The sequence below is a fragment of the Ambystoma mexicanum genome, chromosome 3q, assembly GCF_040938575.1.
Source record: "Ambystoma mexicanum isolate Mex_15411 chromosome 3q, UKY_AmexF1_1, whole genome shotgun sequence".
NCBI lineage: Eukaryota > Metazoa > Chordata > Amphibia > Caudata > Ambystomatidae > Ambystoma > Ambystoma mexicanum.
Window position 1 is genome coordinate 1,130,812,252 of NC_090926.1, and position 17,572 is coordinate 1,130,829,823.

A 17,572-nucleotide genomic window follows, 5' to 3' on the forward strand; every position below is an offset into this window, starting at 1 on the left:
TTCGCATTTGACAGCGTCTTCTGCGTTGTAATCTTCCTGCCCCTTCTCCACGCTGTCCATGTGCCCAAAGCTCCAAACACTGACTGTTTGTGTACCGCCCCCGCATTGTCTGCCCATGCTCCTCAAGGATGTGGTACTCTACTCTACTCTACTCTACTCTACTCTACTCTACTCTACTCTACTCTACTCTACTCTACTCTACTCTACTCTACTCTACTCTACTCTACTCTACTCTACTCTACTCTACTCTACTCTACTCTACTCTACCCTGGGAGAGAGTAGTTTACCCTGCGAAGAAGAGTAGAACCCATCCCAATGTATTTATTATATAGCTCTACGACCCCTCAGCTATCTGAGTGCTCCTTATTATTACCCACGGTGTGTGGTGCTCATTTATCGACCTCGATACGATGAAAGGCTCATTTGGCCCTGCCGGGATTCGAACCTGCGTCTGCAGGCTCCGCACAAATGTCAAAGCGAGTGCTGTACTTGCTGTGCTATTGGACTGCTGTGCTATTTACTCAGGAGAAAGCAGTACTTAGAAACGTATGCTACCCTGCCAAGGAAGGTGGGAGACATCACAGTGCCACTTACCCAGGAGAGTGGTGCATGCCATTCTATGCTACCCTGCTTAGCATGGTGGAGTCCTCAACATCCAGCTGGAGGGAGTTATACCTTCCTTTTGGATGTATGTATATGTTTGTAATCATGGCAGAGAGATGTGTTGTAAACTAAGACACTTTACATAGGACAAAGAATGATGGGTTAAAAGGTCATTTCTGAGCGCTCTACATGCCGCAGAATTGATGGGATTAGAAGGGGGTGGCATGGATGAGTTAAAACATTACAAAACAAGCATATGGACGTAGAAGAGAGGGAACGGGGTGGAGAGGGGAGCTAGAATCAGCACAGTGGGTGAGGTGGCACCCAGGACCAGCACTGGGGAGGAGGGAACACCAAGAACCACACCGGGCCTCCTCCTAACAGCACTAAAATCATGGCAAATCCGGCCTGGCAGAGATAGGAAGTGCAAGGGGAAATTTCTGACCATGCAGCTTACCAGGGGGCATTATACAGTGCCATCTTGCAAGTGGCAAAGGGTGAGGAATGCAAGCCTGATTAACAAGCTAACGCGTAATGTCCTTTTCCAAGGTCCATGCATCGGGCCGCTGGGGCGATGATGCCATGATCTGAGTGATAATTGGCAAATGCAAGGCTCTGCAAGAAAGGCATGGGCACTGCGAGTGCTGTGGTGTTCTTGAGAAGGGTCAAGGTTGAGCCAGCGGGGGTGCCTACCATGATAGGGTAGTCAGGGCACACACAAAGGTTTTCATTCAGGGAACGTCACAGGCATCTAGCAGTACCCGTGGCCTCGCCCTAGACGCCTAGCAATAAACATGTGCTCTGCCGTGCCACCCCTCCACCCCACCAATACCTGCGGCCACCTTCTAGCCTCCTCTCAATACCCGTGACATCCTCCTAGCCTCCTAACAATACCTGCGGCCTCGTCCTAGCCTCATTTCAATACCTGCAGCATCCTCATAGTCTCCTTTCAATACCCGTGACATCCTTCTAGCCTCCTGACAATACCTGTGACGTCCTCCTAGCCTCCTTTCAATAGCCGTGACATCCTCCTAGCCTCCTAACAATACCAGTGGCCTCGTCCTAGCCTCCTTTCAATACCTGTGACATCCTCCTAAACTCCTAACAATACCTGTGGCCTCCTCCTAGCCTCCTAACAATACCTGTGGCATCCTCCTAGCCTCCTAACAATACCTGTGGCCTCCTCCTGGCAGGACGATGTTGTGGTCAACATCGAACGAATGCCACAGGCTCGTTCCTTTGCCTGATCACCCAGTCTGCACTTAGTTTCTGCTCATAAAAGCGCAAATTATCTTGCCCACTGCTGCAATTTGATAAGTTGTATATGTCACCACTACAAGGGGTTCACTTTTCTTGGTGGGAAATATGAAACTATGCCTGTATCACACTAGCTTAACTAGTAGTTTTGTACCTGCAACAGCGCCTCAATGCCTACGGGTCGGATGCGCGCTATACACATTAAATAAATAAAAGAAATAAATAATTGGGCGGAAGAAGCAGCCCACTTTTCTGGAGACAACTTCATATGGTGCATTTTTCAGATTTCCCTGTTTGAGCCGACCGGACAGGCCATCGGCACAGATCTCGCCTTTTGTCAGTCTGACAATGTATACTACCATCGCCTCTCGAAAGCTCATGACCGCACGGTGGTGCAAGCTACACCACTCTACCCTATTGAGGCAAGAGCAGTGGAAGTCATCCAAATCCAGCTTTGCCAGAAGAGAGCCGCGCAAGGCACTCTACTCTCTTCACGGCGTTCACGCCACAAGGGAGAACCCCTGGAAGGCCCTAAAAACATCCCCCTTTGCCTCAGGTGCCTGGCCTCATACCCATCTTCTCCTAGAACTGAGACTGGCGATGACTGCCCATAACCTAGGAAGATAAATCAAATAGAGTCAGTCTACCCTGCCTGGATCAGGGGAAAGTGCTAGAGTCCTTCTAAGTAACACCAAATCAAGAATCCACCAAATCCTTGCCAAAGCACCCTGCCCTCCAAGTGCCAACGAAGAACAATGCACGCCGTCCTACTTTACTTCCTCGAGTAAAGAGTAGTTGAAGCCAACCTATCTTTTCTGGCAATGAGAGACTACTGGAAGCATCTCTAGTCTCCATGACAAAAGACAGTGCAGTGGAGGCCACCCTACTGTCGTCTCAGGAAAGAGTAGTGCAAGGCACCCTACTGCACTACCTGGCCCAGGGTGGCGCAGTGCAAGCCAGCATACTTTCCCTGTCCATGGAGACACTAGTGGAAGCTTAGCCATCCTGTATTTTGTGTCCTAGCATAACACTCACCCTGATCCAGGGAATGCAGTGAACGCCATCTTACTCTACCTGGCCCAGGAAAGGCAGTTGAATTCATCCAAGAGTTATGTTATGCACCCTGCTCTGGAAAGAGCGCTGGAGGTTATTTTACCTCCCATCCCATGGCCTGGGTCAGGAGAAAGAAGTGGACTCAATCCTATTCTACCAGGCACTGAAGGGAGAGCGAGAAGCCGTCTTCGCCATGTGTGTATCAATGGGTGAGGGTGGCACAGGCCAAGTAAAGATAATGACCTGTGAGCTGTGTGCCACAGGCATCGTGTGACGGCTGCTCCCCCACCACAGTTCACACGCGTACGGGGTACGGTACCTGCTGGGGTCCGCCTGAATTGGGACTGGGTCCCCCAAACCGCTTCTTCGTCCTGTGTGGCCGAGTCCCGTTCCATGATGGCGCCTCGAAGGCGGCTCTGTGGGTTATGGTTCGGTGGTGTTCGAGGACGTCCCTTCACAACCGAACACTTAAGCGCAGAGAACCCGGCGGGGTGGGGGCAGGGGAGGGGCACGGTCTCGGCCTGCCGACGGTCTGCGTAAGTCCAAACCGGAGCTGAATGCGCAGTTCCTCATCCCTCCAGCTCCTCTTAACCCCCTTGCAGCGCACGACCCCACCCACCTCGGCCCGAGTCCACGAGGCCTGCAAGGCCTCTGCTCATTTATCTCCCGTGGGTTTCATTTCCCTCCCACCTCAATAGAGGAAAACAGCTGCACGCGGCTGCAAAATTGCCACATTTCTCCATTTCCCGCCGGAGCGAGCTATTGTCTGAATCTGAAAAAAACATCCTGTGAAGATAAACGTGTTTACAGCTGCCGAGCTCGCTCGATAGAGGGCCTCGCGGTGTCAAGCGGAGCTTGTGAGAGGCACGTGCCTGAGTGTGACTGGCGACACCTCGCCCCTACCAGCCTTGCAGAGGCACATGCCACACCTGTCAGCGGTCACCCTTCGCCAGTCAGTAAGTGGCACCAGCCGGTGTGTGTATAGGGACAGCGTCAGGGCCTTTACAACTGTTTTGTTTGAAATGGCCCTGAGCCTCGGGTGGTCGGTCCCCAAGAGCTGCCCTCGTGTTGGCAGTCTCCTCACATAGCTACACCTTCTTTAAATCTTGGATCTTAATGCAGCGTTAAAAACATTAGTGAGATACGCCATCTGTGGTTCCACTAAATAAAAATCAATTGGGACGTTGCCTGGAATGAGAGCTTTTCCCGCTTTTTGGCATATTACAGCACACTTTATTTGATTCTCCATGAAGGTTAAGGTGGACTGGTCTCGTTCCTGGTGGCCCTGCCCAAACCCAACACTATCTTGATAACCAAAAGCCCTGCGTCCATAATAGAGATTCTTAAAGTGTTCAGAGCAAGCTAGCTCAGGAATACAGCCCTCCACCACAGACTGCTTCGGAGGCCTGCCCGCCTCCATCAAAACCCAGAATTTCCAGGAATCTTTGGTTTTTATAGCCACCATTAGTTGATGCCAGGTCCTCTCCACAAATGCCTCTTTTTTGGCTTTTAACCATGTGCTTATACACCCTGCTAGCCTCCTGCAGGGCAGCAACTTATTTTGCTTTTGAAGTTGTTCACTGCATTTAACATTTATAATCACAAGTCTTGGTGATTGGTCCAGCTCAAATAGTGTGCATGCCAAAGGGCTGTTAGTCATGTGACTATTATTATATGAGCTGTTAGCCTCTGCTGGCTGATTAAATACATTGAATATTTCCTGTCGGCAGCTCTGGCACAACTGCAGCTTAGATATCCTACGGCAGAGACCCATAACGTTCTTTTGACCTCTGTACCATCTGACATGGCATTATCAATATTGTTAAAACATACCTCCCAGGGCTGTAAATAATATCTAACAGAACAGTGTAAACCCTGTACAATCCCACTACCACAGGTACAAAAAGTAGGACTGTACCTCTCAGAAAAAGGACAGAAATACATGATATATGAGAACATGTGTAGGCAGCATGGACTGCTTGATAACTACTGTTTGCAGCACGCTGATAATATTGTGCTGTACCAAGGCACAGAACCAGTTTACCAGCTATAACCATGCAAAGAGTACATCAAGGTGCATGTAAACGTATCACTATAACTAATGCGAGGAGAATCTAATGTTATGAAGCCCATATAACCATTTCTGGCTTAGAAGCATTTGAGCAGTGTGGTGGCCAGGATCGGGCCTCTTCTCAAGGCCAACCCTCGGCATCAGCCTCAGTTCGCAGCAAAGAAGGAGTTCCGACACAGACTGGTGGTAAACTAAGCTTCTTGTATTAGATACCGAATACACTGCATGCAGAGTGATCAGCTGATTAGCAGGATAAGTGTCTAGGCAGTCGGCACACAGAGCTCTCTAGGGGCCCCCCTTAGAGCGCAGGTTATATGGCGCATCATAAGCAATCACTAATATATTATAGCACTTTCACAATGGGGGCTGTTACTTGGCACGGTATTGCAGACATTTGGCAAGAACTCTCAACATCTCACTTGTGACACAGCCTTGCAGGGACATTGTGTTGCATTATGGATAAGCGGCATTCGCAGAAACCCTTCTGTCATCTCCCATATATGGTGCTAATGCCATACTGGTAGAGAATAAGCGGAAAAATAGGTCTGATGTGTCATGTGCCCCAGATGGGGATGGGCATGTCCGGGTTGCTGCGTGCAGAGGGAGGCAGAGGGAAGGCCTGGGGCCCAAATGTATTAGAGAGAGCCTTATGTAGTATGCCATAGCATAGCACAGCATAGCATAGCATAACAATCCTGTATAACATAGCATATACATAACAATCCTGTCCTATCAACCTCCCGTTTGGTCATCCCTGAGACAGGCCATAGACCACAGGGACAGGATTGGGATATAGCAGCAATCAAAGATGGCATAGGGGTAGCGTGGGCAGGCACAGAGATTGTCACAGAAAGGATGCTTCTTGAGAGACTTAGATCGTCTGCTTCTAAGGTCCTAATTCAAAAATTCATACAATTCGGTGTCTGACATATGTCCTAACACATCTATCATTTCCTGATCATCAGAAAACTTTTCAGGCATCCGTCTTAAGTAGAGGTGCCTCTATTTCGAGTGGCAGCAGCTCGGCCTCAGCGGGCAAGAATGACACAATGGCACAGAATGATATAAGGAAAAGAATAAGAAACACTATCATTGCAAAGGCGGCAATTATAACAACAATCATTCAAATACCATGTAGAATGGAAGAGCCCAGTGAACCAAAAGTGTTTTGAATCCAAGTTAACAGTGAGCCGGCATAACCTTCCTTTATACTGTGTAAGGTGGTACCAACCCCCTGGAGGTGTTGAGCTTTTCTGCCTTTCTGCTGTAAATGTATTACAGTTCTATGGTCATTACAGTGCTCATAAGCCTTCATGTTCTAGCACTATATTATGGGCACAATTTATTGAATGACGATATGCTTTAAAATAAGCAAACAACGGCTAAATAATAAAAAGCTGTAATAATACAAGAGAATGATCATGTGTATTTCTAGGTTGCTTACTAATGGGACAAAAGTTCTAGTGCCCCATTGTTGTTTTCTCACAAAGGTTTGAATGTATGCACTAAATTACTGCATAGATTTGAATTCTAGAGGGCAGGACACCCCCCTGTTTCAGCAAGAACCCTATGAGGCCTTTGAACCATGTTCAGGTGTTGTGTTTAGACCGTCGGGGTGTGTAGTGAGCTTCTGGAAAAAGGTGCACATGGAAGATTGCTAGTCGAATGAACCCAACGGTGCACTGACCAGTCCAGTTAGCTGGTAGCCACTGGCAGGTGCTAGCCCCACAAAGGAAATATATGTGGGTGTAGAGTGCTATATTGGTGCAATTACTATGAAATTGTCCTACTTTACTGACAGCTGTGTTGTTACAGTTGGTTATAGTAGCACTTCTGTTAATAACATGGGTTGCTGGTCTTATACCCATAGAAGGCATCGTGCCTATCGCGGTGAAAGAGACCAGAGCATGTGGAACAATTGTGGTCAGTATCTTGGGAAGTAACGTATTGGCGTAGCTGGGGTAGAAGAATCCCCGGGGAAAAGGATGGGGCATATTGCGGCAGGAAGAGTCATTGATCAGGAGGTCATAACACCATTCAGCAAGATTGAACGGGAGGTGGATTAAGGGAATCCCCCCACTGGCATACATAGGGGTGTGGGAGCATCTATAGCAAGCAGAGACATTCATTAGGTCAGTGTAGGCCCAGGAGAAGTTGAGGAAGGTGTTGGTGTATGGGTGTAGGATGGTGGATATAGGGTGAAGCAGAGCAATTACCATGGTAATGAACAGCAACATGGTGCAAATACTTTGCATTTACTAATGCAATAGTAGTACTATTCCTAGCTTTAGCAGTCCAACCCTATGGAGATTGGGGCCTTATGTCGAAAGGTTCCAAAGAGTGTCTGTCATTACAGAACCCGGTAGAGAGGAGAGACGATGATGCAGAAGTTCAGTATGTCTGCCAGGATGATGATGACAGGTGTGTAGAGCTGGAAGAAATCACTTGCAGCGCTGGGCACATTCAGCTGGCCTACAAAATCCCCTTGGGCTGGAGGACTTATGCAGCTACACTCCAGGTGTGCAGCATTATTATGGCTGCTTGGTGACAAAAACATTTGAGAGCGATGGGCCACCCGTAGGAGACAAGGATAGCAAAAATCTTTGAGAGTGATGGTTCACCTGCTAATGTCAGGTGAGATGATGGCCGCATTCTGCAAGTTGTAGCGTGACAGGTAGCGGAACTTCCTCAAAGGGTGCTGGATACAGAGTCACTGGGCTTTAGCTGCTGGTACCCCACTGGGCAGCTGAAGAGGGGTCTCTTTCTCCTGTACCCCTGGAGATTGTAGCTTTGCCTGGTTTTAGGTGCTGGTGGATGGCAGATTGTCTTTGTCCTGGAGCTCTTGCTGTTTTTCATCATCGAATGGTGGACGGTTTTCACACACAGGCTGGCATGGACCCGGGAGTCATGGCCTCTACACTGTACTGCAGTGTGGGTTGTAAGCAGGATCTGGAAAGGACCTTAACAGCGAGGATGCAGGGATTGTTTTCTGTGATGCACTTTCAGGGCCGCCCAGTCTCTCGGCAGGAGGCTGTGGCATGGCGTTTCAGGTGGTCGAGGCAGAGCTTTCTGGATTTGCTGGAAGGGAGAACTGGCAAGGAGCATTAGTCTTTTGCATTATGACATAACAAGATCATCATTCAGTTGTAAGTCACAGACTTCAGGGGAAGGTGGCAGAGCAACTGCCATTCTCATGGGCATCCCCATGAGTGTCTCGTGGGGGGAGAGGCTGTGTACTCTATTGAAAGAGTTTATTAGGTCCATGAAGACAAGAGAGAGGGCATCAAGGCATTTTAGGCTGGTTTCCTGGCAGACCTTGGTAAGGCGGTGCGTCACATTGAAATTTTGGCGTTCCACTGCCCCGGATGATTGAGGGTGGAAACTACAATGCAGGTGCTGGAGGATCCCCAAGGCGCTGCAACTGTTCTGTACTATTTGTCCAGTGAAATGGGTGCCGCTGTCAGGAACTGGAAAAGTCAAAACATGGAATGAACTCTTTGAGCAGTTTCTTGGCCACTGTAATTGAATCAGCATATTTACAGGGGTAGGCCTCAGTCCATCCAGAAAATGTGTTAATGATGACCAGGACGTACTCAAAGGAGACACACTTTGGGAAGCTGATGAAGTGTATTTGGAGATTCACGAAGGGGTAATAAGGGACTTCATGTGTCCCTGGAGTAGTTTTCATAAGCTTTCCAAGGTTGAACGTGAGACATGTTGGGCAGTGAGCACATTTGTTTTGAGCAATGGAGAAAACCTTAGGTTCAAACCAATATCTCTGGACCTCTGAGGTAATCTTTCCCTTGCTTGAGTGGGACACAGAGTGAGCAACACCTGCAAGATATGGAAAGAGAGCTGTGGGGCCACCAACTGGCCTGTGTTATCACGCCATAGGCGACCCGAGCAACAAATACATTTGTGATTGTCCCAGACCTGTTTCTCTGCCTGGCTGGCCACATCTTGGAGGTCCGCCAGGTTGGAAAGAGATGTTACAGGGTCGTCAAATGATAGGTGAAACAGTGGCAAATAATCAGGAGCCTGAGGGCCATTTAGGGCTGCATTTTTCGTATGGCCGTCAGGTAGCGTGTTACCCTGCAAGGTGCTGCCAGAAAGTCTAGTTTGGGCCTTGTACTTCACAATAGCCAACTCCGTAGGTAGCATAATCGCATTAAGTAGTGCTTCAACATGTGTGCATTGAGAATGGGAGTACCTCGTGCAGTTAGGTAACCTCTGTGTTTCCAGAGGGTCCCGTTGTGCTGTGAGATACCAAAAGCGTAACATGAATCAGTGTATATAGTGGCTGTGCGTTGTGTGGCAATCATACAAGCCCGTTTGAGGGCAATGAGTTCAGCAACTGGTCCTGATCGTACTGATGGGAGCTGAAAAGCTTCTAATACTTCAAATGGGGTGCAAACAGCATAGCCTACATGTAGACTACCTATTGAATCTCTAAAACAAGACCCGTCAACAAAGAGAATGAGGTCTGTATTGGAGAGGGGGATATCCTTGAGGTCTGTTCTTGGTGATGATACAATGTCAACCGCTGCGAGGCAGTCATGCGGGTGACCGTCATCAGGTGTAGGCAGAAGGGAGGCAGGGCTGAGTGGGGCTAATCTGATGAGAGGGATGTTGGTGGAAGAGAGGAGTAGTTTTTCATATTTGGTGAGACATGCAGCAGATAGGTGATGGGTTTTCTACCAATAAGGCGAGTGCTAACACAGACTGTGGCACTGTTAAGTTTATGTGGTGTGCTAGTGCGATGTTGTCAGCTTTTGTAAGGAGGAGGGCATTTGGGAAACGCAGAAGCAACAGCGTCTGTGAGCTAAAATATGCTACCAGGCATTGTAGGTCCCTGTACTTCTGTGTGAGCATGCCTAAGGCATACTCTTTCTCTCATCACAGAACATGGTGAATGATTTAGAGTAGTCAGGAAGGGCGAGGGTGGGGGCAATGGCGAGGACAGTCTTGATCTTGGCGAAGGCTGTGGAAGCCTCCGGAGACCATGTGAGCTTATCAGGCTGGAATTCGTGTAGCATATAGGTGCTACAGTAAAGACGTAATCAAGGATCCGGGGGCAACAAAAATGTCTCATTCCTAAAAAGAAGCGCATCTGCCTTTTAGTGGCGGACATGGGACATTGCAAGATGCAGGACACTGGAGAGGGGGCAAGGTGCTTAGTGAGAAATGGTGTGTCCTAGGTGATGGACAGTGGGTAAGCAGAGCTGCAATTTAGCTTTGTTCAGTTTGTGACCCTTTGCTGGTAGGGCAGTGAGCAGCACTTCAGAGTCGGTAAGGGAGACCTGAAAGTAAGGTGATACCCATAGTAGGTCATCCATGTATTGGATCATGGTGGAGCCCCCTGGGAAGGTGACATCCTGGATATCCTCCTGCAGAATCTGGCCGAAAAGAGATGGGGAGTCAATAAAGTCCATAGGAAGGGATGTAAGTGAATGCAAAGATATAATAAGAGTCCTGGTGAATGGGGATAGAGAAGAAGGCAGAAGCACAGTCAATGCAAGGGAGAAATTGGGCATGGGGCCGGATACAGGAGAGAAGGGTCAGGGGTCCAGGACCACTGGATTTGAGGGTATTACCGCCTTATTAAGGGCGTGCAAATCGTGAGCAAAACCGAATTAGCCTGTGCCACTTTTCGTCAATTGGGAGCATAAGACTATGGCAAGGGCTAGTGGAGTAGTAGAGGATGCCCTGATCAATGAGGGAAGAGATGGCAGGCATTACCAACAATCGTGGGAAGGACTGGATAATACTCATCATTGACACTGCCAATGAAATGTCAATAAAAATCACAGACAATTTGTCAGCAATGGAAGCAGAAATCAAAAAATGTGTCTCGCTGGACACCTTCAAGCGCAGATTAGAAGATATTTTGAAAGAAATGGATGAATGTAATGATTTCACCATGAGAGAATGAATTAAATGTATGAAAAAGCATTTAACAGACTACTCTCATGAGAAGGCCTTTAAATATACCAAGGAAGGATACGATCCCTCAAAAACCAAGCTGAACAATTCCAGAAACAACAGAAGGTCCATTTTGGGTACACCTCTTACTCATCAGGGTCCTCTGGTGATAAAGGTACAACTAATGTAAGAGGACAGACGAATAGCAATAGATGCACAAGACAACAAGGAAGGGGAAGACAAAATGGGTGCGGTAGGTCGAATTATAACAGACCAATTAGAGGGAGACAGGGCCCACCGCCCCAAAGACAACATTTCTTAGAACAGGATTTACAAAACCAGGACTGGGATTATGCCCCACACCACACCAGGAGCAACCAGATTTATTGGTTAATCTACCTAGATACACACCCACACAGACAGAAATAGAAGGTCTTGGTTTTATACCGACTACAAGTTATGATGGGTTCAAGTTAAGAGCACAGATCCATCAATTATTTAGAAAAATCCACTTAAAACTATTTTTTGACAGTAAGTCTTATGAAGAACAAGAGAATTGTAGCAGTTTAAGTAACCCCTCAACTTTTTGTCCACCGACCACGAGCCACACACCAGAAGCGCTAGTGTTTGAAAAGAGAGTCATATCAGAATTAAGAATGTTGGAAAAGAACAACACAACCTATCCCTATCAAAATCTTAACAGACTAGAATGTCTAGTTCTGCAAAAACGTAAAGATAACGATCAAATAGTGGTGAGAAAGGCCAACAAGGGTGTTGCAATAGCAATATTAGATTGCGATTTTTATATTGCAGAATGTGAACGCCAATTAAACGACACCACTTTCTACGAGAAAATTCAGGAAGATCCTATATCACGTCTAAAATCAATAATTGAGGTGAAAATACAAAAGGCGTTAGAGTGCGGTTGGATATGCAAACAAGAATATGAGTTCTTACTGTCGACCAAGGTTTTACATTCTTCCAAAGATTCATAAATCACTATCTAACCCTCCAGGTCGCCCGATAGTGTCAGGGTTAGGATCTTTGTTAGAACCCTTGTCCAAATTTGCTGACTGCTACCTCAAACCCTTTGTGCTTGATATGTACTGGTACAGTCAAGATACAACAGAGGTAATCAATGATATTGAAAATTATCCTTTCGACAGGAGGAAATAACTTTTATTCAGCTTAGTGTCATTGTACACATGCATTCCTCAAGACATTACATTGTCAGTAATTGAAGAAGTACTCCTGACTAAGAGAACCAAAGGAACTACTCCTAACAGTTTCATATTATGGATCGCTGAAATGGCCTTGATGGAAAACTATTTAAGCTTTAACAATCAACTTTTCCATCAAGTACATGGTACAGAATGGGGTCCTCAGTGACCCCCTTGTCAGCAAATCTATTTCTAGAATCCTTCGAGATAGGGGTAATCTACAACAAATACAATCCATTCTTACCTTATCTCCATGTTTGGAGAAGGTTCATAGACATTCTAGTGATATGGGATGGTGATGTATTGAAATTTGATGAATTTACCAAGTGGCTAAACAAACAGAACCAATTTTTTTAAAGGATAGTTCCGGGACTTTTTTTTTATTGTCCCTACGGGTCGGCCATGTGTTTGTAAGCATAAATCGGTAGATCGTAGGAAACTTTCCTATGGACCTTACCCGACTTTTCGCCCATTATCGCACTCGAAATCAGCCTCCATTTTGTGATAATCCTATCATTCCGCCGCATCGACCTGGCTCACCTGCCTTTGCGGCACTAAATCAAATCCCCCGCCCCTGAAACAGACTTTATCAAAACATTCATATTCCCCGCCTCTATCCGTGACGTGACTGAGCTGCGTAGGCAAACGCGCCCAGGCGTCTTCTACGCGACTCCACACAGACCCCGGAAATCAACACAGATCAGCTCACAATACAGCGCACCACAATTCGGAATATGAAACTGTATTTTGAAATCAAACCGCAAGATTGTAAGTGTGGTAAAGTACATTTATTTGACATCAAATGTTTAGAGAATATTCAGCGATTTGCATTTTTATTTGCTCATGTTCCAAAAAGTTCGTATTGAGGAACGCGATGGTCCTTTGCTGTACACAGGGTCTTAGAGCATCTCACAATACAGCACCACAATTCGGAATGTGAAACCGTGGTTTAAAAGCAAACGGCAAGATTGTACATTTGGCAAAGTACGTTTATTGGACATCAAATGTTTAGAGAATATTCAGCGATTTGCATTTTTCTTTGCTCTCGATCCAAATTAGTTCGTCTTGAGGGAAGCGATGTTCGTGTGCAGTACACAGGGTGTTGGTTTACGATAAAAATAAGCTCTTCGGTCGCACTGATAATCGCATGGCTGTTCCAACAACGAGGCACTAGGCCACCACAACGGTAGGTATGTTGCATCTAACCGTTAGTACCGCGTAAGGGCATACTTGTACTTGGCGATCGTCCCATAAAATGGTCAGGGTGGTAACGTTGTTCACGCGGAGAAGCAACTGGCGGCTGTAGAAGCCGTCCGCCGGTGTCTGGTACTCGTGACACAGACAGTAGTGAATGATGTACCTAAAAACATAAAAAATGAAATTAGTCTCACCATCAGATCCTTATTAAAATCATAGCGAGGACAGCGCTACTGGGTGTACACAAGTGTTTAAAGGCGTGGCGAGGCAGGGAGGGGGGGGAGTGGAGTACAAGGTAAGTAGCATAAAATAATAAATAAATAGGGCCAGCTGGTGGCAAGTGCAAGGTAAGTGCAGAACAAGTGCTGGGAAGGGGGGGCTGTAGGATACTGAGACAGTCCCCCAGTGCAGGGGTTGACAGGGAGGCAGTGCAGGTGGAGAGTGGAAGGGCCCAGGACCGAGGTCGCAGACAGTGGACCAGTTGTAGCAGGGGAGAGGGAGAGAGAAAGCAGAAGCAAAGAGGAAGGTTTTGAGGTGCTTCAGTAAAAGCAGATGTTTCTCCTCAAGATAGTGCGCGGTAGAAAACAATATGCCACATAGAACGAACAAGTACAACTGAACCCGTCTTTAAAGCCACTGTATAGTAATGAAATTGCGGTATAAACTCATCAAAAGTTACTTACATTATATTTGCATTTTCCATTGTGTCTCTGTGTAGGGCAGACCCGAAACACCACTCCTTCTTTGCCGACGTTACTTCTTCTAATGAACGTGGCTCATCGTTTCGTTTCTGAAATTTTATTCATTATCTTTTCTTAGTCTTTCAGGATGGTCCCGGCCTGTCAAGGTCAAATCCCAATAGAACCTTATATTGGGTCGTGGGCCGTTCCGCCACCCGAGCAAAACATCAAAGCAGCTGACCTTCACTTTGAGCGAGCACACATTTCTAGTTAGCTGCAGTTAGTGTAAGGGCATCTTGTCTGCGTGCCTTTTTTTTTATTGTCCCTATGGGTCGGCCATGTGTTTGTAATACGGAAACATTCTATAATTTTTGTAAAAATGATTTATATTACTGTTTGGTTTAATTGCAATGGGCCTGCAACATGAGGAGACTCGAGAGAACAGACAATCAAATTACAATCATTTAAACCGTGATGTGTATTTCTCAATGAGCTCTGCTTTAGGTGGACATGGAACAGAGGCAATGTTGGGTGGCAATGCAGTTGTCCCCTGCATAGGTTCGTTCACCACTCCATGTATGTGCCTATCGAGGACATCTACGATAAGTCTCTCAATAAACTCATATTGCATATCCTCAAACACTGGTTTGATCACCCATTGTTTACTTCTTTTAGTGAAGGCCTTATTGTAGCGAAGCGTCCCTAAAGTTCCGGTCGTCCTACTTTGTTGACGGCCAACATTATGGTTATGTGCCAAGACCGCTAGAAGAGTCCGATTTATCATGCCTTCCATGCCAAAATGCAATCTTTTGGGCCTGTACTTTAGGCACATATTGTGGAACACCTCCAAATCTCCTGTGTGGCAGAATTCCGTGAGTCCCCTCAAATCTCTTGTTATAGTTTTATCAAATACAATCTTTTCAATGGCCTTGTGAGTGGGTGATGAAGGAATCAACCACTTCTTCTTCCGTGCCTCCTCTGTGGACAAATGGCCATGTTCACATTTGTGGAAATGCTCATTTGTCGACCATCGATGTACGTTGCTACAGTGCAACATTACTGACCGCCATTTTTCCAGTAGAATTTCCAACGACCCTTCACATGTTTTTGAGCTCCACCAAAGATGGTTGCTGATTGACTTGGACCACTGTGAAATACCTTGCATATCTTTTTTTTTTCCTGCAGCCGACAATTTTTTATTGATTGTTTTTGCAAGATGCCATACGTCAAATTGGTGATTTATATTTTTGTACTCTTCTCTCATTGTCTTGGCAATTGAAACATGTCTGTCCGTGGCTATCAGGTCGATCACCATTCCCCGCGATTGTAGTTCTTGCAATGATGCTACAAAGCCAACTTTCTCCATGGCCACTGAGGATGTACTTTGTGACACCTGCACGACCACCGAACTCACAATTTTCTTACTTTCCATGTCCTGAAAGTGGTAGGTGCAGTACTTGGCTGAAAATCCTGGGCTGTCGCACTGTCCATCACCGGCTAGCCTGAAGCGTTTGCCCGCGAATGTACTTTCCATTGACATTTTTTCCATTCTCCAAGCTTCGCTGATGGCTGGAAATAGATAATCGGTTTGGTATTTGTAGAACTGACTTTTCGCAATGAAATGGATTCCCACAAACTGAAAGAAATACTGTAACTTTTTAAAACTTGAACCACTAAAAAGTGCGGCCGCTGCACAAAGTAGATTGCCTGCTGGCAGTTGCCCCAGCATGGGTTGTGCAGACCATGCGAACGGATGATATTGTGTACAGGTGGCATGTATTTTAAGGTTAGTGCCTCGAATTGCACGAGTCACATTAATCAATGGCTCCCCACATACTTCCCCACCAACCCAATGCCCACATTTCATCATCATAATAATATCCATCAAACAGCTATCGAATACAATGAATTTGGCCTCTTTCCTTATACTGTCACTCTGCATCCCAGCTGGTTCGGCCTGTAACGTTGAGGACATGTCACTCGCATGAAAGGTACAATCTCTGATATCGTCTTCCGCTATGCTGAGTGATATTGATGGTGTTTCATTGTCGTCCACTTCATTCTCTTCCATTGCAACATCTGTTCCTTGTCCGGAGATGGGAGAAAAAAACAATGTCTTCAACTTTCGCGCGCTCTTATTTTTTGCGGGTGTGGATTCTGTGAATTGATCTCCGACTGCATCCAAACTACCAGGAGGACATTCACTATCAATGGCTGGTGGTGGTATAGCTCCGTTGTCAATCACTTCATATTCTTCCCATTGGCACGATGCATCTCCAGTCTCAAGTCCCTGCCAAAAGGTTTGACAAGCAACATCTCTCGTTCGCTTCACTGTCTGTGTAGATCTAGTTCTTACACCCACTCGCAACTAGAGGACAGATTAGAAAAGGGATGTTCAGTTTAAACACAACTTACAGTATTGAACTATTGACAGTGAAAGACAACATAATATAGTGAACAGGACACTAACCTTCTTTTGCTTTCTTTTCTTTGAAACTTTCTTGCCTCGAACTTCAACATCTGGACGCTGTTGCTCCGACTCGTGTGTGCATGTCTCCACTTCCTCTCGCGCTGCAACGACTATATTTTCATGATAAGCACATCCATCACTCACTGAGGCTCCGACTCCCTGAAACATAGAACTTTCATTAGTATGTATAATAATATTGAAAACACAAAATGTACTTGGGGACCAATACCCATACGTACATCTCAATAGCAAAACACGAATGAACGCATTGTGTAGAACATTCAAACGACAATAGTTCACGCATTGTTGATCTAGTTAGATTGAACTGTCAAGATCCATACCTCGGGCTCCGCATCGACTTCCATTGATGATATTATTGAAGATGACGCTTCAGCAACTCCCTGAAACACAGTAATTGCATTAGTATGGTTTTCTATTTTGTTTAAAAGAACATAAACTTTCTGCAGGCGTCAACGGCTCATCTAAATAGACCTGCACAAATGATCAGTTGTCTAAAATAAATAATGGATATCTAAATATGATTCGATTTGCTCCATCGTTGGAAGTGTCACCACCCAGAGATCTGCATCAACTACTAGGGGTGATGTTCTTGTTGAAGAAGCTCCGTCAGCTCCCTGAAACATAGTACTTGCGTTAATAAAGAAGGAAGTATAGCGGATGTAATCACGTCATTTGATCTCGCATGATTGATCTGTCAGTATCCATACCTCGAAATGCATAAGAACATCAAGGGACGCTGTAACTGCGGTGCACACTTCTGCAAGCTGTTGCGCCGACCCGTAACTGCATGCTCCCCCTTCTTCTTGGACTAATGCTCCATCGACTCCCTGAAACATAGGACTTTCATTAGTAATGAACACAATATTGAAAAAAGAAGACACATAGGAGGGCGACGACAGAAGGACATACCAATGGCTAAAAACGAAAGAAACATTGTGTGTAACAATCACGCTACAAGAATGCAAGATCTGATGATCTCCATCGATGGAACTGTCCGGAAACGTACCTCGAGCATCTGAGTGACATCTACGGTTGTCGTCAATGCGTTGGACTCCTCAGCATCTCCCTGAAAGACAGT

At 46.2% G+C, this 17,572-nt stretch overlaps 1 protein-coding gene across 3 annotated transcripts in view; it reads right to left on the bottom strand.

Annotated features, from left to right (window-relative positions):
• The window catches only part of LOC138447675 (CD209 antigen-like protein C), a 262,417-nt gene extending 258,917 nt beyond the window's left edge, over positions 1 to 3,500 (bottom strand). For all 3 annotated transcript variants that reach the window (XM_069603932.1, XM_069603933.1, XM_069603931.1), the window contains exon 1: positions 3,233 to 3,500. In XM_069603932.1, coding sequence (XP_069460033.1) covers positions 3,233 to 3,308 — 76 coding nt within the window. In that variant the 5' untranslated portion in view covers positions 3,309 to 3,500. The remainder of the gene's footprint in view (positions 1 to 3,232) is intronic.
• Positions 3,501 to 17,572: the final 14,072 nt, after the last annotated feature.